This window comes from Thunnus albacares, chromosome 4 (genome assembly GCF_914725855.1).
Source record: "Thunnus albacares chromosome 4, fThuAlb1.1, whole genome shotgun sequence".
Classification (NCBI taxonomy): Eukaryota; Metazoa; Chordata; class Actinopteri; order Scombriformes; family Scombridae; genus Thunnus; species Thunnus albacares.
In genome coordinates this window covers 4942277-4969580 of record NC_058109.1, presented here as the reverse complement: position 1 = coordinate 4969580, position 27304 = coordinate 4942277, and the positions used below count along the sequence as shown (strand labels likewise).

General features: G+C 40.1%; 1 protein-coding gene across 6 annotated transcripts in view; it reads right to left on the bottom strand.

Moving 5' to 3' along the window:
- Positions 1-26914, bottom strand: part of chd6 (chromodomain helicase DNA binding protein 6) — a 107331-nt gene extending 80417 nt beyond the window's left edge. For 4 of the 6 annotated variants that reach the window (XM_044348034.1, XM_044348039.1, XM_044348040.1 and 1 more), the window contains exons 1-2: positions 25209-25378; positions 6546-6595 (exon numbers count right to left, since the gene is read on the bottom strand). In XM_044348034.1, the coding sequence (XP_044203969.1) occupies positions 6546-6575 (30 nt within the window). In that variant the 5' untranslated portion in view covers positions 6576-6595; positions 25209-25378. Of the gene's footprint in view, positions 1-6545; positions 6596-25208; positions 25379-25683; positions 25765-26081 lie in introns of those variants that run through there. The other 2 variants (XM_044348036.1, XM_044348037.1) reach the window with 2 other exon arrangements.
- Positions 26915-27304: the final 390 nt, after the last annotated feature.

Genomic DNA, 27304 nt, shown 5'->3' with positions numbered 1-27304 from the left:
GAGATGATTTGCATGTAATGCTGATGTCTTAGGGGGGGGGGGGGGATACGGTGCATGCACGTCTATGCTTCTGATGCATATTGTACGTTTTTCTATGTATTTTTATGCTCGCTGCAGCACATGTTGCCCACTTGGGACAAATAATAAAACTCGAAGTTGAACAAATCCCTTTTATCTCTCCATCTAGCAAAAAGCCATATGAAAAAATCCCAGATTAAACTGGAAAACAAGAGATGTATGGGCTCCACCGAATGGCCTGAGAAAAAGGAATTCCAGCTCAGAGGAGTTCTACATTCCTGTTGTTCCCTATTGGAAAAAAAAAAAAAAAAAAAAAAAAAGATGGAAGGAAAAGAGGAGGAGGAGGAGGAGGAGGGGAGAGAAAGAGCGTTTCAGCTGTTTGGGTGAGTAGAGCAAAGATGATCAAAGTGACTGAATCTGGGCCTCAGACAGACAAAAGAATCCAGTCTTTGTGTCTGCTTTACCTTGAAGTGTAGAAATCCCAGTTTCACACAGCGTTTGCTGATTCATAGATTGTGGTGGGAAAAAAAAAAAAAAAAAAAAATATTCAAGGGGGGAAGGAAAAAAAAAAAAACAAAAAAAAAAACTGCTATCTCAGTGTAGAGAACAGTTCCCTTTGTGTGTGTTCATCACAGTACGCTGGTGGGAACGCTGCCGTTACTCATACAGGTCGTTAGAGCTTTTAGATTAATTAGCGCCGAAACAATGAATCAATTACTTGATTAGTCCATTGACAGAAAAATGACCGTCAACGATTTTGACAATAGTCGTTTATCAAGGAAAAAAAAACGCCATAAATGTGTCAGTTCCAGCTTTTAAAACGTGAGGTTTTGCAGATTCTCTTTTTTTATATCATTGTAAACTGAATTTTGGGACAAACAAGCATTTTTGAAGACTTGCAAACAGCATCTCTTCTCTCTCTCTCTCTCTCTCATCCTCTTCTTCCTCTCGTATTTTAAAAAACGGAGAATATCAACTTCTTTCAGTCTTTGCTGTTGCTTAACCGAGATGTGTGTCAACTTCTTAAACAGAACTGCAGAAGGACGCAAAATAAATTTGATTGTAAGCTGACAATCATGTTGTATCGTATTATTAGACACCACCTTGACTTTTCAGGAATTCTTCACTATTTTCTAACATTTTATAGACCAAACGATTGATTCATCATATAAATAATCATTGAAAATAACAATTTCAGCCCCGCAATTAATTGAAAATAAAATAGTTGATAATTCTAAGCACCTGTAAGTCCGATTTTTCCTTGTATATAAGCCTTCTATAATCACCCGCCACAAAAAACTAGATTTCATGTAAGAGGAAATCGTTCCCTTTTGTCAAAAGGAGGAGCCTGAACCTCTTAAGCTTCCACACACACACACACACACACACACACACACACACACACAGAGGGATTTTCCCCTGACATTTTCAAGCACTGAAAAGGGGGGAAAAAAAAAAAGTACAAAAAGCTTCTTTCAGATCAAGCATATCATACTGCATAGACAATATTCATCTACACAACACATGTTTCCTGAATGCAGCACCGCAAATCCAGCACAATATACCTAACCACTCTGTCAATTATGTCAATCACAGAGCAAAAAAACGGTCACACAGACTTCAGAGAAAAGTGACAAATAGTCACCTCAAAGGAGACAAGGAAGTAACTAATGTCTGTTATTTGTACAGAGTAGTTCCTCCCTGTGATCACCTGTCGGATCGCTATTCAATAAAATGTTTCCTCTATCACCTCTATAGCAACCTGTCGCCACGGAGTACAACATCTCTATCTCCTCCTTTTGTTGTCATTCTTCCATCATGGTGGTACCGGCCTCCTCCAAAACTCCTACCAGACATACGATGACGTTATCGCTCTGTTGTTTTAAGATGCGGCGGGCAGATAACCAGATAACTTGATGGCCACTTGAAAATGTAGATGAGATACCAGACACTCCATCATCTGCATCATCACCTCCCCGCCGATGCAAACTGTTAAAACCTTCTCCACGCTCCAAAAAAAAAATACAGGCCGGATTATTTAAGGATGCAAGCCAGCGGGTTCTTTCTGCCCTGACATGCTCTTTTATAACTCCATCTTAAACACCATGTTTTGATGTGGTGCTGTAGGCTTATAATCGTTTAAACTGTGGCTGCGCTGCAACCGAACTTTCCCCTTCTGGGATAATAAAGCTCATGTGACTGAGGGAAAATGATCAATACAACCAGTATGATAGTGAAGTACGAGATCACGAAGACTAATTTCACCTGAAGAGTCACTGATTAAGCAGTTCAACCTTCTCAAGTCTCTGCAAATCAAATCAACACTCATTAAAAATGCAGCCACCGACAACATTTCAACACCTAAAACAGAAACCTTAAATGTATCTGCTAGTGTTTCCCAGTAAATACCTGCAGCCCGACACGGTTTCATAAAGAACTGAAATAGGGATGCACCATATTGGATTTTTTTGCCAACAACATCCTGTCAGCCAAGGTGTTTCCTATCTGTGCAGCCGAACTTAGCAGCTCTTCGAGAGACTGTTTCTCCCTGACGGTCCCGGTGTTTCCTCCGCAGGCTGCACTTCACTCAGCTGCCCGTCAGACCCGCTGCTTCTTCCCACTTTAACTTGAATAACAAACCGGGGGCTCGGTGCTCCGGTTGGATCCACATGGAGAGCCGGGGCTAACGTTAGCTGAGAGGCTAGCGGAGCGTTAGCAGCAGCATGGCCGGAGGGAAGCACAGCCAGCTAGCCTCCGCTATTTTTACTCTTTTCATAATAACATAAAATATCTCTAACGTCGTGTTTTGCGCTGTTGCTTCAGCGATGTTGAAGCTCGTGGTGCTGGGGACTTTGTTGTCAGGTTTGTCTGCAGGTGAGTTGTTTATGTGAAATGACTGAGGAGTGTTTTCACTCAGCTGTTCATACGGGTAGCTTTAGCTACTAGCAGCCGCTACTACCTATAGGCATGCTAAGCTAACCATCACGGCTCCAAGTTAACACAAAGCTGCAACTTCAGTACGTCATATTTCACCGATAAGGAGAGTAATTACTGAGAGAAAGCCTATTTTAACCTGGTAAAAAAAAGACTACAAAACAGTTAAATATTATCTGTTTTCAAGCATCGGTTTGCAATGCAAGACGACAGCATGACCAACTATAAATGTTAAAGTCTTATCTTAATGTTATCGAAGAGCAAAACTAGGAAACAAACGGCTCTTTTCTGTTTCTGTGCTCCGGTGCAGAGTGAAGCGAAGTCGGCTGGACTCATTTTGAACCAGACGGCGGTGCAGCCCGCTGTGGTCGGTTCCTTGGCCGCTCACATTGGCCTCAGCCCGGGTTTCCAGAGTGACTGACAGGCTGCGCAGCCTCTGAGCTGACAGCATGTTCAGTGACACCCTGGAAGTCTCAGTAATTGCAATTAAAACAACTGATATCTCTGAGCACAAAACATTAAATACAAATATATTCAGTTTATTATCATGTTTGACACAAAAAAGTTTAAAATCCTTATATTTGAGAAGCTGCAACAAATACATTTTTCCCTTAAAAAAATATTATTTGTTTAGGAAAATAGTTTCTGACTGATTTTCTGTCAATCAACTAATCGATTAATCATTGCAGCTTTAATTTTTTGACCTGCTGTTTTCTGCTGTTATATTTGCTGCGTCATCACCATTCATCTATACAACCAATGTGTTTATGATTAAACTGTTTACAAGAGCACAAAGTTCTTCATAGATCTAGCCTCTCAAAGTGCATCAGATTGATGCTTTTAACTTTAAAATGTACAAAAACTTTCTTCCGGGGGAGGAGAACGCCCCCCCCCCCCCCCCCCCCCCAGACCAGCATAGAGGGTCCGAGGTCCACCCACCACAGTCTCACAGAGTCCTGTGGGAAACGCTGGCTAAACTAACTGGATCTGATGAGCTTAAAAACACTTTTAACAAGGACAATCATGAAAAAATGTGTTTTAAAAGGCTGAAGGAGTATTTACACAGTCTGCACAAACTCACAATCATGAAAAAAGAGTTTTCAACTATTTGTTTGTCTTGAAAATGAAGGACATCATAAGCAGCATCGGTGGTTTTCTTTTTGTCTATTTTTTTCCACTGTAATCACAATGTTTAGTTTATATTAATGTTTGTGTGTTTAATCATTTTGACAATATAAAGTCATTAAGAAGAGAGCTTCAAAATCAAATTACACATTACAGCTTTTAGAGATCCAGCGTGTTCCTCATGAAACTTCACCGCGGCCGGACTTTAAAATTTATGACGATCTGTCGACTTTCTATCTGTAACTGCGGTCGGAGCAGGAATCCTCTTCATCGTGCTACAACACTGAGCTTTCACCTTCATAAAAAAAAAAAAAAAAAAACTGCTGAGATTGTAAAAGAAATCTCACAAAATGTCACAAGTGTGCAACGTCTTTGAAGTCATGCACCACAGCAATAAATAAAAAATCATGTGCTCCATTTGTACAAATGTGCCGTTTGTTAAGGAGAGAGAGATGTTGTGCATTAGAAAAACATGTCCTGGATGTTCTTTGTGGGTTTTTTTGTTCTTGTCTGCTAAAGAAACGTACGAGAAAAGGTTTCTGAAACAAATAAAAAAAAACAACACCGGCACTCGTGGATCTATCTACTTGTTTTTTTACTGTCTGTCCACAATTAAACAAAAAAAAAAAACACAAGAAGAAGAAGATAGATCCGTTTGTTTTGTTTGTTTTCATCTCTACAAGACATTAAAACCTACAATCTGTCATTTATCTGTTATTCTATATTAACCGACCGGATCACTGCGCCACATATGTGAACTATAAATATATAAGATGATGATAATGAGGGGGCACGACCATGTTTTGCTGTTGTGACAGTGCTAACACTGTGTCACTGCAGTACGGAGGCCTCGTGCCTCAGCTGAGAGACTGCTGTGTCACCTCGCACTAACAGAAACTCTGAGTCATCACTCCGCTCAGCTTGACTCATAAATATTACAAAACAGTGAGACATCATCCCGGCGCAAACCGAGGAATATTAAAATATCTCCGACAGAGAGAGAAATTATACGACGAGTAAAGACCTGGAAAATGTTAACGGAGGCTTTTCAGGGTTGCACCCTCTCTGTCGGTCGAGAGACACGCTGACCCTACGAGCTACGGACGTCCCGAGTCCATCCTAAAGACGACGATGATGTCACAGCCGAGCCTTTCGTTACTCTTCAGCCTGCTGCTCTACTTTACCACAGCTTACGGTGCAGCTTTTCCCCTCGTATATGAAACGTGGAAAAGAGAGTGAAAAATGAGCACAGCGGGGTGAGTGGTTGGTAAAATATATGGATTAAAGTCTGATTCTGACTCTCTCTTCCTCACTGGAAAAATCACTTTCTACAGTTAAAATGATCAGCTGTCGCAAATTAATGTTAAAATTGAACTTAACTGTTGTCAGTTTTTGTATGTCTGTAATCAGACAAAGATCATTTATGAAGGATGATCCTCCACTCTGTAACGATAGCGAGTGTTTTTGTAGTTCCCACAACTCTAAACGGGATCGCGTCGCTTCAATTTGACAAGTCTCCAGTTCAACTTCCTTTCATATCAGATCAATAATTTAATATGTGCTAGATACATATTAAATCAACACTGTAAATCTTCTGCTGCTATGAACATGTAAATATCAGATCAGATTCTGTGTCGGCAGATATTAAAGGTAATCCTTACTAAAAAAGGACAAGATGGGTTTTTTGTGTGAATTTTTGAGGGTATTACACCGTGCATGAATTTTACACTGAGAATTCATGCAGTTAAAAGTAAATGTAGTACATGAAAGGAGCAAATCAGGACTGATTAAAGACTCCAACATTAGACTCTGGGTGATTGGTTATAAAGTATTAACAAAATACTTCTTGTAAACGTAATAAATCAAAAATGCAGCTAAACGTTTGCCTTTTTTTTTGAAGATGAACTACATGATAACTCCTGGCAGGTGAGTTCCGCCTTTTTCCTTCCATCAATATACAATTATTCACTTTTTTTTTTTTGCCATCTGTGAATCAATTCAGAATCACAGAAGAGGACAACTTCCTCTGCTACTCTCTCACGTGTACGGCCGAGCTGAACGCCACGAATACCTTTGAGTAGGGACTGTCGGCGCGTCTCACCTGCCTCTGGTCTTTCAGAGCAGGTATATAAAGACTTCAGACGTGTACAGACATGTCTTTACAAACCGTTTAGTTTGAAGCACACCGAGACCTTCACTCAAGTGCTCTGTTGCCATCATAAAACAGTCGACAGCGTTCGTCATATCGATGTAGATCACGAGCCTCCACTCGTGTGTGTAAACGTACAACAACAGGATCTGATGTTAAGCTGCGTTAGAGAATAAAAAGCCTTGTGAATATGTCTCATTGAAGCTTAAAAATCATGTTGTGTTTGGTCTCCTGTGTGTACAGAGGTTTTTAAATGACCTACTTTTCCTTGTGTGCATGTGAATATGTGTGTGTGTGTGTGTGTGAATACAATACAAACCTGCTGCTTGTCCTTCTTGTGTATTTTCATCTTCTATCCCTTCACTGCATCTGTTAAAACACAAAACAACATCATTCATATTACTTCAGGAAACGCACCCAAAACAAATAAAACCTTATTTTACCCTCCGATGATTCAGCCGTACTTCTTCACATCACACATAAAATAAATACCCACCAGTATGAAGCACTGAAATCCCCCCCAAAAAAACAGAATTATGCATATGTATCCTTGAAAATGCAGATTACAACTTTATCCTTTCTAAACCATATTAGGAGAATGTTTTACTGAGCCAAATATTTCCCAGCAACAACCTTCTTCACATTCCAGTTACACACAATTACTTCTGGAAGCAACAGTCTTCTGCTGTCGGTGCCTTGCTAAAGGACATTAAGGCAGCGGCGACGACTTGTTTGACCGACCTTCCACTCTCCCTGCTTACAACGCCGCTGTCATCGAGGGGGCTTAAACCGGTGTTAAAAAGGACAAATCTGTTGTTTAACCGACCAATAGATGAAGAGGATTTCGCTTCACAAGGTTCAGCTTGAGATTTAACATTAAAAAACGGGATATTTTCAATTATTTGCACTGACTGAAAAATGAAAACTATCTGTTGGTTGTTCTCTGGGGGCAGCCACAGTGGGGGATTATTAGCACAGAAGCAGATTCAAGGTGAACTTAGGGTTTGTGGAGACGGACATTTACGAGACATTTACACCATGTGGTCTAAAAGAGCGCCGACCGCATTTAAAACACATGAGTTTGAATTAACTGGAGTAAAGGTTTTCCTGTCTTACCTCCCTCAGGGCTTTAAGAAATCTGATTCTAACCTCTACTGGGTTTATTTACTTGTACTTGAACGCAGCGGCGTCTCATCTAATCTGTAGTTTCATATTTCAGCTGGACTGCGGTGTGATTCTAACGTCAGGTGGAGTAAACGCAGCATAAATCTACAAAAACAACCTGCCGTAGTGACGCCGCCGAGCCTCGTCGGGTAGTCGGACGTCTCTGAATATATATACGTTGAGAACAGGTCAGACTGTGGGACAAGCAACTGGTTCCACAAGGATATCAATCCATTGACACTTCTCACCTCTCTGCCTTAAAGGCGAATACCAGTGACATCACGTCAGCCCCGAAACATCCTGAAAGCATTTCAAGGGTTTCAGTTCAGTGTGTTATACGGATATATTAAGCAACGACAGAGAATACAACTGAAAATAGTTTCCTGCACAACAAAGACAGAAAAAAAAAAACTTGCAGGTAAAGGAAGCTGAAACAGAATCACATGTAGGAGCTGCAGCCAACGATTATTCTCATGATCAATTTATCTGCAGATTAACTTCTCAATTAAATCACTGCATCTATAGAAATGTTGTGAAAAACGTTACAATTTCAATTTACTTCCACATAAATAAACAAAACCCACATGGAAAAACACCGGATCATATTTGAGAAGCTGGAACAAGAGAATATTTTGTGTTTTTGCTTGAAAAATTACTTAATTATCAATATATTCCATTTATTTTTGGTCAACAGATTACTTATTTCAGATCTAGTCATGTGACCCCTCTCATCCTAACATACAAACCTCAGCATTACAGAAAAATTAACATTGAGTATATTAAAGCAAATTCAGCTTATTAAAGCTACTAACTGGGCTGATCCTGGATGTTAATTAGGTTTGCAACAGATAATTTCTGGATATTATCGTGATAGATTAGCAGTTTTATCTATATAATGTCAGAAAATGGTGAAAAATGCTGATTATTGTTTCATTAAGACCGAGATGACGTCTTCACCGACAGTCCACAACACAAAAATATTCAGTTTTATATCACAGAAGATTAAAAAAAAACACATTTGAGAAGTTGGAAGTTGGGGATTTTTGGCAATTTTTGCTTAAAAAAAAAAAAATGGTTCAGTGATTCAACCAATTATCAAAATAGTTGACGATTAATTTTCTGCTGATCTATTAGTCGTTGAAGCTCTAACGTTATCAGATTGAAGATATTGTTATAATTCTTCTCACATCTCACCAGCACATGCAGCAGTGTGCAGCGCTATAAATAATAATAATATTTTACCTCTAACAGAACTTTTCTTACAGAGGTAAAAACTGCAGCTGCTATGACACAGATCTGATGTTTTCTAATCAGTGAGCAGAAAAAAAATCTGCATGGAGTCACATGTTTCCTCTAGTTTGTATCTGGACCACAAGGGTGTGAGGTACAAAAATCACATCCCTGGGCATGTGACCTACATGCAACTTACATTTGGACACTGAATATTAGAATCCGTCTGCACCACAGGAACGATGGGTAGAAGGTACAAACATAGAAATTTGTAGTTTACACATGCATATTAGCATAAGTTGTTTTTTGGAAAAATATGTGGGTTACATCCTTAAAATAGATATAATCATCCAAAACTCTAAAAGGAAAAAAAAAATGAGTTGCAGACGGAAATTTAGCTGTGAAAACCAGTGATGGATTACACATGTACAACCAGGAAGTTGTTTCATTAACACTCAATAGACTCGACTTGGACTGACATGTCTTCAGCTTATAGATCATCTGTGTTTTCTGCAGTTAGTTTCCAAACATACAGTATCTCATAAAGCCTGGTTTCATTGGATGCTGCCAAAGTTGCTTCCAACAAGTTCTCTACGACATAAACAGGAACACGAAGCACTTTCAGCTCTTCCAACAGCAGGTTCGGAGGTGCTGATCTTGCAGTCTAACAGTACAGACAGTACAGGTTCAGTACTGGTGCGGTGGAAACAACTAAATATCTCCAGTTCACTCTACGCTGTACATGATACAGTGTGTGTGTGTGTGTGTGTGTGTGTGTTGTCACAGAGTCGGGGTGGAACCGATTCATTCCGTTCATTTCTTTCTAGGGAAGATGAGGAACGAGTGTTGCCTATAACTTCACAACGTCTTCCAGATATCAACGCTTATTACGCAACTCCCTTTGCTTGAAAAATGCAAATATCACGGCTTTGCAGGGAGAGAGAACGTCTTAAAGAGCGCAAACTCAAACAAATAACGAGACGGGTTGTGTTGCTTTTCCTTGTACCGTCAATTAATCCAGACAGATGTTGATTTTCCAGCTGTTTAAACAAGCTCTGCAGGTTTTTTTCCCCCTCTAATCTAAATCTCCCCCCCCCTCAACCATTTCAGTCAAACTGGAAAAAAAAAAAAAAAAAGACACACTGCTCACAACGCATTAGCACAGAAAGTGCTGAGAGGAGCAGAAAACAATCATCAGAAATCAGGTGTGTGTGTGTGTACAGTTTAATACGCCGTTAATGCAAACTCGACACTTCCTGCAGCATCTTTACGGTAAAAGAGAAGCAGCTGCGGTCACTAGAGGACGGGGGGGGGAGGACGGGGGGGGGGGGCTGTGAAATTATCAAAATAAGATCACAAATCTGCACTCACTTTTATGTGACGATTCTGCGGTGTTTGTGTCAAATGAAAACTGAGCTGCATCAACAAATAAGGAACCATGCACAGGAAGTGAGGGGAGGGACCCCGGTCTAAATAAATCCAGACAGAGCAGTAAAATATGGGGTTGTTTTTTTTTTTAGGCAGAATAAAGACGTATCGGATACTTAGTTCTGACCAAAACACTAGACTTTTGCATCATCTGTTGTTTGGATCTGAACTCCAAGACGATGATGACAGTCAGAAGCATATATGTTGCTTAGCAACCGCCTAAAACGTCACAAAAAAAAGCCAAGAAAACTCTAAAATCTACATCTCCTGACCACTTAAACAGCCAGCAAAACATTTAAAAGACTACAGAGGCTTTTTACTACATGAGCCACAGACTTGGCTCCGGTCACCGCTTCACAAAAGAAAAGAATAAAAGGCTTCAGTAAGACAAACACACTCAGAGCCTCCCCGCAACTGTTGTGCTTCCTGCTCCGGTGTTACATTATTGTTAAGTGTGGAGGAGCGGCAACGGCAGCGGTCGAGGCAGAAATGTGAAAAATGCAAATCGTTTTGGAGGCCGAAAGCAGATTTATGGTCAAGGTGAACTATGGAATCATACATGAGCCTGATAGTTTGTTGTTTTTTTTAATCTGTAATGATTTCATGAGGAGTCTGCAGACTGTGAGGATCCTTGAGGGTCTTAACAGGACTGAAGTAGACTCTTAATAAGTCTGAAGGTGGAGAAAATTTTCTAATAATGGATCAAACACTGAAATCAGTCTTCTTTTATAAACAGGAGCAGAAGCTACATCCAGCTACAGGTGAAATGTCTGTAAACAAACACACTGGAAAACTTTCTTAAAAAATGTTTTAAATGGTGCAAAACAGCCTCAGCTTATTGTTCTTAAATGTAGCATTTTATGCAGTTACATATGAGCAAACAGTTTATTTAGAAAATAAAAAAAGCATTACCTTTACCAAAGGGCTGATAATTATTTATAGTTTGTTCTGTCTGCGTAAATTAATAAACTAGTCAAAGGTTTGGAAACAATTCTGAGTGAAAAAAGAAAATCATGATCAGTTTTGACCAGAATCTTGTCCTACTAGCTTAATTTAATTGGGTTTTAATGAATTTTTTATTGCTTTTCTGGCAGCAAATCACATTTTAACCAATCAGGTGAGCAATTCTGAAGGTTTGGATGAATTTAAAAACGATCGATGTGAGCGATGTCTTTTCATTTTTCTGGATTTGAACGGGTGATAGCAGCAGCTTCACTTTGCTTGATGGAAAGAGCAGGTGTGTGCTCCTGCTCCATATATTTTGTACACTCAGTACATGACATTCAGTAGAATCGCCCTCTGCCTGCTTAGCACATGGATGATAAAACGGTAGGTTAGTAGTCCGTGGCAGCAAAACAGTCACAGACACTCCCACCACCTGTCTCGTTGGTACCATCAAAGATTACCGCTGGATCTGCACACAAGTTCAGCTCTGACTCATAACCGCCATCTTTTTTTTAAAAAAGTGTGGCACTTAGCTAATCCTTACATCAAACACTGTCTTATGTCAATATAGGATTTGATTGCAGGTGAAGAAGACAGTCTGTGTGGTTATTGTGCAAATTCATTTTCTCCTGCACACCTGGTAGGATAACTAACACAGAAGTGGAGCACAAATACTTCTTTTTAGAGCATTTTTAGGGTACCTGCATGACTGTCAAGCTCATCAGTGAACCAATTTTCATTTTAATTTAACAACGCTCCATTTTACCAACCGATATATCCCGACAGGTGTTCACCTAGCAGCAAATTCATGACAGCTTGGACATGTGCGGTTTTAAATATCTGGCATTTGACACACAGGAAGTGATTTGATAGTTCTAGCATCAGCGTTTTACTTTGAAATTTAGAAAAGCTGTTGCTGGCATGATGGATGATAAAAAAAAAAAAAAAAAGAGCGTTACCACTAGAAACGTAAGCCTCAACACAGAAACCGTAGCTAAAGCCGTCAGATTACCACCCACGCTGCAGGTGATCTCTGGGAAATGTAGTGCAGAGACACCAAAGCGATACACGCACATGTAAAGTGACTGAAACAAGCTGGTAAGTCTGATCAGTTAAGTGCTTTGAGGTAATATGGGACACCTCGCACCCCCCCCCCCCACGCCCCGAGGCCCACCGACACCCACGCTACTGTAGTAGAGTACGCTCGCCGCTCTACCCTGAGGGGCGGGGCCTGTGTGATGTCTGTCATGTGCGGGGGGGGCGCGGACGAGTCATGCGGAGGGCACGCGGTACTGTGAAAACATCACTATCCAGCATCATGCCCTCGTTACTTCATCTCCTGTTGCCATAGAGATTCTAAATGAGATTGTGCAGCTTGTCAATCAAGTGTTCTGTTGTGTAAATGAGCACAAAGTGATTCTCAACCACAAATCTGTTTTATGGTTTTATTCCACTACTGCTCTATTATTATTATTAGTAGCAGTTGACATAAGTTGAACCCTTTAGTCAAACCTTTGCTTGTGACTTTGTTCACTGCTTGTACAAACTTGCTTTTATGTCTTTTGTTTGTCTTGACTGTGATACATTTTATTTAATGAAAGCTAATGAAGTTACTACTCAGTAACTTAGTTATGATAATATCAAGTAAGTAAGTGCTTTAGTTGCAACTGCAGTTTGTTATGTTTGTCTAGATCAGTTTAGTCTCCTCCACATGTGATTCAAGTCATTTTTAAGTGTGAAAGATTATCACTGTTTCTACATGTGATACACACACACAATACTGCATTAAACTACTGCAACACTTATTAATATGTAAACTGGGTGATATGAACAAAATAAAGGTCAAAATATTTATAATGCTGATGTGCTGAGTCAACATTTACATAACTCTACATTCAGTGCAAGAAAACTACACATGGCACATTTAAAGTATTATAATCAATACTGATCATAATAATATCTGAGCTGATAATATGTTGGTTGTGGCTTGTAGTGATGAACCTCTGCAGCTCCTCTCAACTTTACGGAGCTTTATAGTGAGTTTTAGCTCATTGTTTATCTGTCTGGCTGAAACTTCACTGTTTTGGTTCTCTCTCAGCGCTCTAATAGCGTCGTTTTAGGTCGCAGCAGGCAGCTGTTTTCAGAGGAAAAAGCTCTAAAAATCCACTATACACTACCTGCTCAGCACCAAACAACAAACAGACACAGTTAACTGTAGACTAGCTGGTGAACATGGTGGAGCATTTAGCAGCTTAAGAGCCAGATATTTCCCTCAGGAGTCGGTAGAGAGTTAAAACAGAGCTAAAAGAGAGTGAATATTGGACTTACACTCACCAAACACAACTTTAAATGAATGATAATGTGTTCACTAGTGGACATAAAGTCAGTTAATGCAGATTTAAGTATTTAATAATCACATTGTATAAAGTTAAATTGATCTTCATGTCATTGAACGCAACATTTTCTGTATTTAACTTTTTTATTAATTAAATTATCCGATTATTTTCCAAACATTTAAGTAATAAGACCTCATGGCGTGACATTTATTACATGTAACGTTAACTCATCATCCCTTTGTGTTAAGTAAACATTTTAGAAACAAGAACCACAATAATTCAGTAGAAGAACTGTGTCACACTGCGTTTATCTGTAGAGACGATAAACACAAATATTGAATTTCTGCTTTACCCCGCAGGAAACTCAACCATCTCCAGCGACACCAGACGTTCAAAATAAATGGCTTCATTATCTTCAATTTTGATCTGTTTCAATTGTAGGAAAAATAAAAAAAAAACAGTTTAGGATGAAACACATTTAAGCTGCTTTACTTTACTGCATGTCAACAACTCTTACTGTCACTCCTCGCTTAAAAAGGCCAGCGATCTAGTACAGTTAAAAGGCCACAAAAATGACCTTTAAAAATGACAAGGAGATGGTTTCATGGTAGATTCACCTCTATATACACACCTAGCCTCCCTTTTCCACTTCACACTTTGCATCACGTGTCTCCTACAGGTGTCACATCAAATCCCACCGGAGCTTTTTATATCCTTTGAAAAGATAAAATACATTTTGACTCAAACCTTTCAACAGGTGATACAACTTAACCTCCTCGTCAATTTAACAATAGACAGTGAGCAAAAATACACCTTGATGTATAAACAGAAGAAGAGCAAGAAAAGAGAAATGGCGAGGTGAAAGAGGTGTGGACTTCCTGTTCTCCGTTTTAAACCATCCAATAAAATGAAAGCAGCAAAAAAAAGCCTTTTTTTTCTCCAAGTTTTGTGTTAAGTTGTTTTATCCCTACACACCTGTCACCCATGAATATTAATGCAAGGGTATGCTGTTTTCAGAATTGAAACAACCCGTCTGCTCCTCGCTCATTTTGCAGCCTTGTGAGGCAGAACTTGTGCACATAAACACATAAAACACACAAACGCATAAACACACACACACACACACACCAGATTGCATGTGTACAAAAAGAAAGGGAGGCCACATCTGAATGGAAACTAATTTCTTCGTTGGCAAAAGAACAGAAAAAGTCAAATGAGAGGATTTACCCTTTTATATTATTGCAAATTAAATGTCTTGAGTTTTGGACTGTTAGTCATAGAGAGCTTAAGTCATGACGTCATTCGATGCAATCTCTCATTCAGTGTTTCTTTCATCACTCTTTCTGAAAAAAAAAAAAAAAAAAGAAGTGTAGCCGGCAAACATCTAGGGCTTATGGGAGATGGTGTTCGTTAAAGACCGCTAAAGAAACATAAATACTGGATAAACAACGATATTAGATTGTTCTTTGTCCTAATCTGAACATATGAAGCGAGCCACCTGAGGTTTTTCCTACTTCTGGAGCCGAATCCAGAAGTTCCGGTTTGACTTTGGCTCTGTATGAGGCTGGGCAATTAAATCGGAAAATAACCAAAACCAACATTATGACTCTATTCAACCTTATTTTAGTCATATTGATATGCTCCATAAAGTCATTCCTTCATACGTAGTATCCACCTGCAGTTCATAGCGATGTAATTAACCAGACGTGTCCAGTGAAGAAACGACTCAAGTGTTGGAGAAATGCAGCGGGGGAGGGGGGGGGGGGGGGGGAGTGCAGAGGAGAACAAGCTGGTACAGGGGAAAAAGAAGAAGAAAAAAAAAAAAGATGTTTTGTCGGTTATAAGGGCACACTTTAGTTTCAGTCAACACCATACAGGACAACACGAAGTTAAACAGAAATACAGTCAGAGAGTTCTTTGGGAGCGTTCAGTGTGGAGTGTGTGAGGAGCTCAACAGCACGGTATGCTGTTATATGAAGTATTAGTATCTTTTTTTTTTTTGTGAAAATCAAGGTATGTTAGTCTGATTATGTGCCGGTCGAAAGGAGCAGCAGTACCTGACGAACACGGAAAACACTTTAAATCGTGTTGTGACAGGAAACAACGTTGGCTTTGACTTGGAGTCTGGCTGGACGCGCCTTTAGACCGTATGATTGGTCTAAAGGCGCTTAAGGCGATTTAAACTCTCCTGCGGTGACCCAGGAGAGTTTAAACATATAACCGCGACAAAATGTTCAAACAGGTGTGTTTTTAACTACTGAGCATCAGCGCCAACCAACTGAGGTCAGCTCACCCCAAACCCAGCCCCATTATGAGGGCTGGGAGCCAGGTTAGCTTGTTAGCCTGGATGCTAGCTGCGGGAGGCTCCATGAACTCAGCGCATGAGATGCTAACCGAACAACTAATCAATTAATCAAGAAAATAACCGTTAGTTACCACTCTAGTTAGAAGTAAATGTTCAGTATGAGCTACAGTTTGTCAGAAAATAAAATGCTACAATTCTTTAACAACCAAGCGAAATTCAGAGTTTAACACGTTGACATATTCAGCTGCTGTTACGCAAAACTAGCAACGTTAGCTACAGTGTGGACCTGAACCTGTAACGCAGCCTCCTCTGCGCTTCCTGACCGAAGCTTGTTTCAGACGCAGCAGTCAGTTACACAAGTGTTAAAATAATAAATAACAAAACAACTTCACAGTAAAAGAGCCCGCAAATAATATAATGAGACAACAGAAGTCATAAAAGTGTTTATTAAATCTATGTATTACTTTTTTTTGACATTCGCAAGCAATGTTAAACAGAGCCATATTTGACTCTGAATTTCCTCTTTTAGCAAACAAATATCTAAAAATGTTGTTAACTACTGAATATGGAAGTCATAATTCAGGGTTTATTTTAGTACAAATAATAAATAAGAGCTGCACTGTGTGGATGGAGAATCTTGTGTATTTAATAAGATATCATCTGATTAATTATTACAGAGAGAAATGTGACAATTAATCGTAATATTGCTCAATCATGAGTTCTTACAAATTGTGATTTTTACTATTTCCTGGTGTTATAAAAGCCAATTAATTGACAAAACAATAAGTAGTGAAAACAATAAAAATAACTCAGATGCAGATATATTTGAGTTATTCTTATACTGTAAACATCCTTTTTGCAGTTTCAGTATCACAAGTGGAATCATTTCTAGAGTAAAAAACACCTCCAGATTTTATTTTTATGACCTGGAAAAAGTAGGTGTGCTACACAGCAGACTTTTGCTCAGCAGCCGCAGACAGAAACCCTCAGCGGAGAGACCCGTTCTCTTTTTCAATGACCTTATTCCCTTCGCTCAACCACTTGCCCTTGCACAGAAGAGCAGAGGAGCCCTAACTGTTGCTGCGTCTGAGAATCATCAGGAGACGACTCGCTTGAGGGACGAGGAGGAGCAGCCGGCTGTGCTAAATCAGAACCAAATTCAGCGCTCTTTTCCTAAACGTGTGTGTGTGTGTGTGTGTGTGTGTGTTAGCGTGAACAAAGAGGGGGGAATGCATCTTTAAAATGGAACACAGCTCCTCCTCGCTCCTTCCCGGCTTCAGCCGTACGACGCTCCCACGAGGGAGCAAACAAAAGGAGCGGACGGCGTTGTCAGTGGGAGTCTGGCCCGGGGGGGTTACGACACACTGAAACTCAGCATTCTCATAGTAATTAAATAAATCACTAATCACCTCAACTTCTGCAGGATCTCCTGATGACACACTTTCCTCTTGTTCCCCCCCCCCTTCATGCCCAGGATCTAGCTGACCTAGTCCGCTGCTACTGTGACATTGACATATTTACACTATTGCGTGCTATATTTAAGCCCACAACTGAATCCTCCAGCTTTTTCCACTCGCTGAATCACATCACCACACTGAAACCAGTGCTTAAGTTACAGCATTTTTAGGGAAAGACTTGCAGCTGACAGTGAAGACCTACATACAGTTATACTGTACGTGTATATTTCAAAATGTTTGGATTCAGAACTATAAAGTTTAACATTGCTTTGCACAAGAAGGTCCGTTGTGTATAACGGGGCTGCAACGAATGATTATTTTCATTATCAATTAATCATTTAGTCTATAAATTGTCAAAAAGTAATAAAAATCATTTCCCGGGGGCCAAGATAACGTCTTCAAATATCCTGTTTTGTCCGACCAAGAGTCCAAAACCCAAAGATATTCAGTTTATAATGACATAAAACAGAGAAACGCCAAAAATCCTCACATTTGAAACACTGTAAAATGTGACTAATCGATTAAAATCAACTAATCATTTCAGCTCCAGTCTATAATTAGCACCTCATCACCACTTCTTACCTCCTTCCCGCCTTTTGTTCCCTTTGACAGGGTCAAAAAATGTATATTTTCTATAATGAATTGATTAAATTAAAAGTAAAATACATCACAATTTCCAAATCAATCAAATCAGTGAAGGTTTGGCCTTTTTCCTTGATAAATGACTGAAACAACTAATCAATTATCAAAACTTAAGTCCATCCTATCAATGAATAAACTGATCTTTTCAGTGATAATGCCCTTTTGCAGTTTTTTTGGGGATTACCAAGTAAACACACACTTTCCCCTCACAGAAGATACTCACTGATTCATTAATGTCTTTCATTTTCTGTCATCTGCACACTGACTTTTCAAGATTATTTTCAAGTACCTCACAGTTTAATTGCTCCTCTTATTTGGTTCAATTATCATGACAAAGATTAAACAGAAGACGACCGACATGACGACCTCCGACAGTTTTTCTAACAGCTATACGCACACGTTTTGTGGGAAAGCTTTATAAAGAACAGTTGATATCACCATTAACGTGAAGAAGAAGAAGTAAGTGTACTACGCTGGAGCACAGCCGTCTGCTCAGCCTAAAAACACAAAGCGAGACGACAGCTTTCCATCCCCCCACTAATTGAGATTCTGATTGACACTAATTGAGATACTAAACTGAGACTCACCCAATCTGCTTAAATCACATTTCTCCTGTCTCCACCGTGAGAAGCGACAAACCGAAACTACATAGAAATAACACAGAAACCGTCTACCGAAACAGCAGAGAATGTGAACTCCGAGAGAATGCTGAGACGACCAATATTGAATAGTTTTCCTCTCTCATCCCACTGGTTTCCTTTAGTAGGAAACATAACAAAACATCTCAGACTGGCTGGGTGAAAATGTGTTGTGGGAACAGCAGGGGTACTCAAATACAAGTCTTAGGAGGTCCACTTAAAGTCAAGATGAAATGAAAACTGACTTTTTAACCCTTTTAGATCACATCTCCAGTCATACTGTGCACTTATTTAACAATATATACCAAGAAAAATACAAAAAAAATCAATTTCTTTGTATTTTTCTATCAAAATCCAGTCATGTTTTCTTCCTGTAGAACAAAATATGACGTGCATTTACGTAGGCTTAAACCAACCAATAACATCATGACATCCACCCATCAATCAATCTTCAACTTTTAGCAGCACAGACCTAAGATTGATTGATTGACACGCCAACTCCTCAACGTTCAAATCATAATCCTCCCAACGTTACGTCCTGCCTGTCTATCCCGTTTCACTCAGAAATACATCACGATACGGAAGTTAGATACTATCGAAATGTTGTTTCACCTGGACTTTAATACATTTCCACCACATTAAAAAGGTCCAGTAAAGTTGCATTACATGATGGTATTTCAGTATAAAAATTCTAACTTCTGTATTAAAAGGGAGACCTGACATCTTCATTGTGTAACCAAGTCCTTAAACTTGGGCATATAAAAAGGTGTGATGGCCAAGAGGAGACTGAGTTTTTCACTGTATTCATGATTGAAAATGTTTGGTTTTACATTTATTCTGCTGGAGTCTTGACATCATGACTTCAACTAGTTCAGTTTTGTGGTTCTTTTCTCTGTTTGGAGGATAATACTGTTCAAAACGGGGTATCTTCGGTGTCATAGTGGCGTTTTTTGTTCCCACTCTTTATTATGACCACTGTGTGATTGCAAATCAAGCACAATCAAATGCATGTTTTTCACTCTCAATCTTTCTCTTTTTTTTTGTATCGGCTGGTTTTGAATGAGACATTTTACTTCATCAACCGGAGCTCCTACATTCCACAACATCCTTGTTAACTGTGGCGACAGCCAGGCTGAATGATGGCAGCTGAGGTGAAGTGACAGTGATGTGTCACTCAAAAGCTGTCCGTGTCGGGTTGAGGTTACATTTTGGTCCTGGTCCTGATTAAATTGTTATTTGGTCCAGATATGGACCAGAGTCTGCTTATTGAGTATCTATGTCTAGATATTAAAGTCACCGTCACCTGTCTCTGCCTATACTTGCAGCTGACAGGCTGAATTATGGACAAAGTGGGTAAACAGTCCCAAAAGCTCCAGATTCACTGCATGTCAATTGTTATTTGAGGTGTAAATTTGTACCAATAAATCAACTAAGGCTCATCCTGCATTATTACCCAACATTGTGTCATATAATCTAGTTTTAAGACTTTAATTGTTTTTGTTTCACATTGTCCGTATTCCCAAATAAAACCACATTTATTCAAATAACCACAAACTAATTTACACATAGAAATCTTGCAGCCAGGTTCAGCAGAAGCCTCAGAGCTCAATTTTGTTTCAGGCCCCCAAAAAGTTAAGACCGGCCATGGCAGCTGGAAATCAAACCTGTGAACCTGTGATGAGGCCTATGAGGAAAAGCATGATACAGTAATTTTTGCAATTATCAGGAGTCAAGCCAGAACAACATTGAGATAAAAGCTAAAAAGATATATTTTATACACTTTAAATTGGGATTTTTTAACTTTACATAACATCACCACATATATGCACCTGTTCTTATGTCTAAATGCTTAATAAACCTGTTTTTTTTAACTTCCATATAAATAAAGGTTTTTAGTATCAAAACATTAGCTCCATTTGGAAAGAATGCATGACTCAAGCAATGATTACACTTATTTTAGACAAACTAGGGCAGCTGTTCAATTTTCTGGTTGATTTAACAAGACACTTTGATTCAATACTCAACCATAAATACAGGGTTGCTTTATATTTAATGTAAAGATGTGGGATGACAACCTGAGAAAACCAGGCACGTGACGCTATCGTATGCCTCTTGACGGGAGTTTGGATCATCTTCTTGACATTCTAAAAACATAAAGTTGTAATATGACTATAGCAATTTGGAAAGTTACAGAGTCTGTTATGTTGCTGTTTTTGGAGTCTTTCTTGTGCGATATAGCTGGAGCCAACAAATTCTAAATTGACGTTTGCTTCATAAATTGGCATTCGGTTCTGGCTTTGAACTCATCATACGAGGATTAACTTCAGCGTCAGTTTAAAACGGTCAAATTTATTAGTCACCTGCTCTTACTTCATATGCTCCTTTTCAATGCCAAAGTGCTTCAAAAACAGCAGATGCATCGAGATGTAGCTTTTTTTTTATTCCCTACAAACAATTATTTTGGACGGGTTTCTTCACTCGTTTTAAAATTAGACGCAAAAAAAATCCATGAGACACTAAGTCATTTACTGCATAAAAAACAAACCTGCAACCAAAACGTAATTAATATTAAGTTGTATTAAATTATTTATTAGACAGATGTAATAGTTTGCTGTTAAGATGACTTATGAAAAAGCCGACTTCATTAACTTTCATTTTCTATAAAGCGGTAACATTGTCTGCATAGTTTACAACGGTGGACTTGGACTTTCCCACATTTTGCAGTGTTACAACCTGGAATTCAAATTGATTTTATTGGCCTTTTTACCATTTGATTAACACAGCATGCAAAGTGCTTTGAAGGTGCAAAATACTTCTTGTTGTGACACAAACAATAATTAAGACAAAAAAGCAGACATCTGTTGGATGCACAAGTATTCAACCCCTCACCCCCCCCCACCCCCACCCCCGCCCCCCTGAGTCAATACTTGGTAGAACCACATTTCACTGCAATTACAGCAGCAACTCTTTTAGGGTATGTCTCTACCAGCTTTGCACATCTACAGACTGCATTTTTTTTTGACTATTCTTCTTGGCAAAATAGCTCAAGCTCAGTCAGATTGGATGGAGACCGTCTGAACAGCAATTTTCGAGTCTCGCCGCAGATTCTCAATTGGATTAAAGTCTGGGCTTTGACTGGGCTCTTCTAAGACATAAACATTCTTTGCCTTAAACCAATCCAGTATAGCTCTGGTTGTATGCTTAGTATCATTGTCCTGCTGGAAGGTGAACCTGCATCCCAGTCTCAAGTCCCTTGCAGACAGCAACAGGTTTTCTTCTTTTTTTTAATATATATTTTTTTAATATTTGGCTCCATCCCTCTTGCCTCAATCCTGACCAGTTTCCCAGTACCTGCTGATGAAAAGCATCCAACAGCGTGATGCTGCCACCGCCGTGTTTCTCTGTGGGGATGGTGTGTTCAGGGTGATGTGAGGTGTTGGGTTTCTACCACACACAGCGTTTTGCACTAAGGCCAAAAAGTTCAATTTTGGTCTCATCTGACCGGAGTACCTTTTTTTTTTTTTTCCACATGATTACTGTGTCTCCCGCATGGCTTGTGGCAAACTCTGAACGGGATTTCTTATGGCTTTCTTTCAGCTACGGCTTTCTTCTCACCAATCTTCCATAAAGGCCCGATTTGTGGAGTGCATAACTAATAGTTGTCCTGTGTACAGATTCTCCCACCTGAGCTGTGGATCTTTTCCAGCTCCTCCAGAGTTACCATTGGCCTCTCGGCTGCTTCTCTGATCAACGCTCTCCTTGCCCGCTCCGTCAGTTTAGGTAGACAACCTTCTCTTGGTAGATTTGCATGTTCTTTCCATTATCCAATGATGGATTTAATGGTGCTCTGTGAGCCTGCTTTGTACTTCTCCACAACTTCATCCTGACCTGCTTTGCGAGCTTCTTGGTCTTCGTGATGCTGTTTGTTCATGTAATGTTCTCTAACAAACTTTGAGGCCTTCACGGAATAGGTGTATTTATTTGAGATTCAACTAAACACAGATGGACTCCATTTAACTAATTATGTGACTTCTGAAGGCAACTGGTTGCACCTGATCTTATTTAGGGGGTTTCACAGCAAAAGAGGTGAATACATGTGCACTCAACACTTTTCAGATTTTTATTTGTAAATCATTTTAAAAAGCATGTCATATTTCCCCCCCCTAGTTCAAAATGATGGACTATTTTGTGTTGCACATACAACCCAATAAAATCCATTTTAATTTGTGGTTGTAACATAACAAAATGTGGAAGTTACTTAAATTAAAATGCAGGAAACATGTCATACTTTAGGGAGCATTTCTCTACAACAGCTGGGTCCTTGAAAACGTCCCCCATAAGATGATGCAGGTCATACTTTCACCTGAAGTTAAAACCTTAATTAAAAGTTGTTTATTCTAAAGTTTTTGTAAAATAACAAAAAAATAGAAATGTGTGCTATCCATGGCTTTAATTGTTATCTGTTCAAAAACGGTTATTAATTGTCACATATGTACATACATAAAACAGACCAAATACTGATCAAATGAGCTCATAAGCTGGTAAAGGTGAGCTGTAACAGAAAGGTCACATGTTCACTCGCTCTGCGTTGCCTCTATGATCTCTTATGTTTTCTCCACAAACAGAAGCAGAAAACATCTGCCACAGTGTTTATCCTGCATCACTATTAGCATTATACCGCAGACGACTTGATTTTTGAATGAATGTAACGAGTAGAACTAACTTGGCGTGCTGTAACATACACAAAAATACACTACTGTCCCGTCTTCTGTTTCTACTGTCAGCTGTCTCAACAACCGGGGGCAAAAGTTGTTGTTTTTCTGTCACCCAAGCAACTTCTCTTGGTGATGATGTCAAAGTGCAGCAGAAGTTTTGCAAGCAGGCAGTAAAACGTAAAGCTAACACTATGAGTGAACGAGCAGGCATACAGACAGACAGACGGATCCAGATTAGAGGCTTCATATTACATAATTTTCGCTGTGGGAGGACACAGGACAAAACGGGGGGGTGAACATGCAAACACAACATGAGGATGCAAAGCCAGACGAGGCGCTTCATTCATTCATTCATTCATTCATTGGTGTTTAAAGGCTGAGCTGCCTGATGATGAAACTTTGCAGCAGAGACGTCCTGCTTGTTTGGTCCATAAAATGTCAAAAAATGGTGAAATATGTCAATCATTGTTTCCCAAAGCCAGACATGGCGTCCTCAAATGTCTTGCTTTGTCCTGACCAACAATCCATAAACCAAAGATATTCAGTTTACTGTCATGGAGGACAGTAAAATAAAGAAACCAGAAAGTATTCACATCTGTGAAGCTGGAATCAGAGACTTTAAATTACTCAAAACGATTAACTGATTATCAAAATAGCTGGTGATTAATTTAATAGTTGCCAACTCATTAATTAATCAACTATTTGTTGCAGCTCTACCTGAAACCACACAGATCTTCACAGCTAGTCTTGAAAATCGAACCAGCGTCCTTTCACCTTGTCACAAATCTATCTACCAAATGAGAACAAATAACACATCATTCTCACTGGCAGCTGCTAATTATTCTACCAAATACAAAGGTTTCTCATGAAAAAAAAAAAAAATCAGTGGAGTGGAGGGCAACTCCCTTTCCAATACCATCTTGACAGGTAGGGACAAAACGTCCTTTGTCCACGCTCGCAGCAGAGTTAATTGAAATTGCACGTTCACATTTGGTGCAATTATCCATTAAGTCAGACCACAGAGACTAACAGAGGTAGACATAGGTTAGCTCCTGGCGCACCCTTTGTCTGTTACCCAGGGGTGTTATACCTGGGCAGGTGAAGGTGTGACTCCAAGTACGTGCATGACTCACTATATACCTGCACATATGAGAGAATTTGGACTACTATTCCTTAAAAAATTACTCAAAATGATTAATTGATGATCAAAATAGTTGCTGATTGATGTGATACTTGTCAACTCTACTTGAAACCACACAGATCTTCCCAGGTAGTCTTGAAAATTGTACCTGCGTCCTTTCATCTTGTCACAAATCTATAAAACTGCTACCGAATGAGAAGAAATAAAACCCATTCTCATTGGCAGCTTCTAATTTTTATGCCAGATAAGAAGGTTTTTCATGATAAATGAGTGGAGGACAACTCCCTGTCCAATACCATCTTGACAGGTAGAGACAAAACATCCTTTGGCCGTGCTGGCAGCAAAGTTGATGGATACTGCATGTTCATATTTGGTGCAATTATCCATTAAGTCAGATCACAATGATTGGGGTTAGCTCTTGGTGCACCCTTTGTCTTGGGTGTTACACCTGGCCAGGTGAATGTGTTGTCCGTTCATCCACACACAATCACTTCATGACTCACTATACACCTGCACACACACCAGACTGCTGTATCTACAAATGTTTCAGGAGGCTAGCAGGCTAACAACGTAGCTTACACCTTCTTTTGAGGCTTTGGCTGTAATTAATGCTAGCAGACGCAGGGGCTAACACTCAGCTAGCTTATGTATAGCCAGCCACTGGATTGCCACAAGTTGGGAGATCAAGCTAGGAGGAGGAAAAAAAAAAGAAGTTCCCGGCGAGCAAAAACGGCGACTTGTGATGAAAAACACTAAACACACACTACACACACCGACAGAGAGAAAGGAGACACTGTGTCCTATTTCATGTTAGCACCCGTGGCTACCGAGCTAGCCTTCCCCGCTAGCTGTGTAATGTCACTGCATCGCTGTTGTAAATACATTATAACAGCCCCGCTCCTTACACGTGTGGACAGCCTCTAAAAACTCCTTCTCGGGGACATCTCTCCGCCGAAAAACCCTCCCCGGCGGACAGCTCACCTGCTCCGGACACCGGACACACGCTCTCACCGGCGACACATCCTCCAGGTTAGCCCGAAAAACACTGGCGCTTTTTATTTCCAAGGACACAAAATCGCCATGACAGTTTAGAAAAATGCATAAAAAATTAGCAGGCAGGGGAGGGAGGGGAGAGGAGAGAGAGAGAGAGAGAGAAAGAGAGAGAGAGAGAGCGAGAGAGGGAGAGAGAGAGAGATGGGGAGGGGAGGAGGAGGAGGAGGAGGAGGAGGAGGAACTCCGTGCAATATCTATTTAATCCACATAAAGCTATAGCAGCCCCGCGGAGTTCATTCAGTCTGGATGCCGGAGTCCTGCACTGTTTTGCCACCACAGTCCAGTCTAGACACCACACACACACACACACACACCTACCTATCCCCTGCACACACACACGCGCGCACACACACACACATGCACAAAGCCGAGCCGCATCCAAAAGTTAAAGGACGCTTCTTACCTAAAATGGCCACTGCAGCAGCCAAAACACAAACAGCTTTTTTATTTGGTGGAAGTTTCAGCAGCGGCGGCGGTGTGGCTGCTGCAGCCAGCCTAACCTTACCATTTGGATCCAGTAGCAGCTCAGCATTTCAGATTTTTCCATTGGCTGCAGCCTAGCGCAGCTGGCTCCATGCATATTTCCATTGGCCCTGCAGCTGTCAAGCAAGCAAAACGAGCGAGTCTGACCCGGGTTTGTCTGAGAGCTACAGCGGCAGCCCCAGGCAACACCATTGTGTATTGTGTACGGGTTTTTTTCTCTCTCTGTCCCTTCCTGGTGATTCGCATTGATGTGAGCCTCACGCACATTGCCTGTTGTTTATTCTAGGTGGTGGTGTTGTTCTGTTGTTGTGTCCTTACCGCAGACTTGCAGGGAAATCCTTCTCGTACCGGGGGAAGCTTCCCACCGCACCGCCCGGCTGGCTCCTGCTGTCATTGTAGGAAGGAAAAGGAGAAAAAAAACAAGAGGGGAGCGTTCAGTTTTCAACCCCCCCGATGCAACAAAACGAAGGGGTTTACATTTCTCCTCTGCTGGCTGCATCCACCAATCATGTCGCTTTTTTACTGCTCCATCATTACCGGGTTTGAAGGGCGGAAGAAAAGAAATGAGACATTCCACGTCTTTTGCAGATCAGGTTCCGTTTCCCGGATGTGCAGTTTGTTTGCAGGACTTAAAATTGCTTTTTATGAGCTGTCTGTTAAGCATGCAGTGTCCTCTTGTTTTTTTAGAGGCGTCTTTTGGGCTGTAAGACTGATGGGGAGTGCTGCTTTTTGTGGGGTGCCTTCTTTTTCCAACTTCACCTGATGTGTGTGGAGCTTCAGCTTGGTCCTTCTGTCACTGCTGTCCCCTTGTTATTAGGAGGAGTGAAAGCTGTTAAAGTCACATTTTTATACAAAATACACCTCTTTTGAGACTAATGTATCCACCTCTAACAAATTGAGACAACACAGATGTACCATTTATCCAAATTAAATTCTAGTGCTGTTCAGGTTACAGGATGGGTTCACTTTTTCTCAAGATTCAGATGCTTCATTGTCCTTTCAATTTACATAAAATAGAAATTTGTCTTTGGCACTGGCATATGAGACAAAACACACCGTACACACAACAATACAAAATAATTGTACATTAAAGGGGACCTATTATGCTTTTCCTTATTTTCAGTTATATATATATAATGTTACAGTGTTGGATATTCATATTAAATGTGGTCAAAGTGTCAAATAATGAGGTAAACATGAGTAGAAGTAATCCCTGTGAGCAAAAAGCATCAGTTTCAGACTGCCCTGAATGTTCGGTTTCCAACTTTTTTTCTACTTTCAGCCCGAGCTGACATTGGCTTGTGACAGATTTCTCTATATGGTCATCTGCTTCTCACACAGCACGCCAGTTCACTGCTCTGCTCCACTAACATTATGGTGTTTTTCCATTGTTTTGGGGGTAGTCATGCCAAGCCATGACTAGAGTTGAGCTCTGTGAGTGCTTTTCCATTAAACAGCAAGGCAAAGTAAAATAAGTAGTTTACCTGTTGGAGGTGTGCTGGTTTTCTGCAGCTCTTCAATAAACATCATCATCACTATTC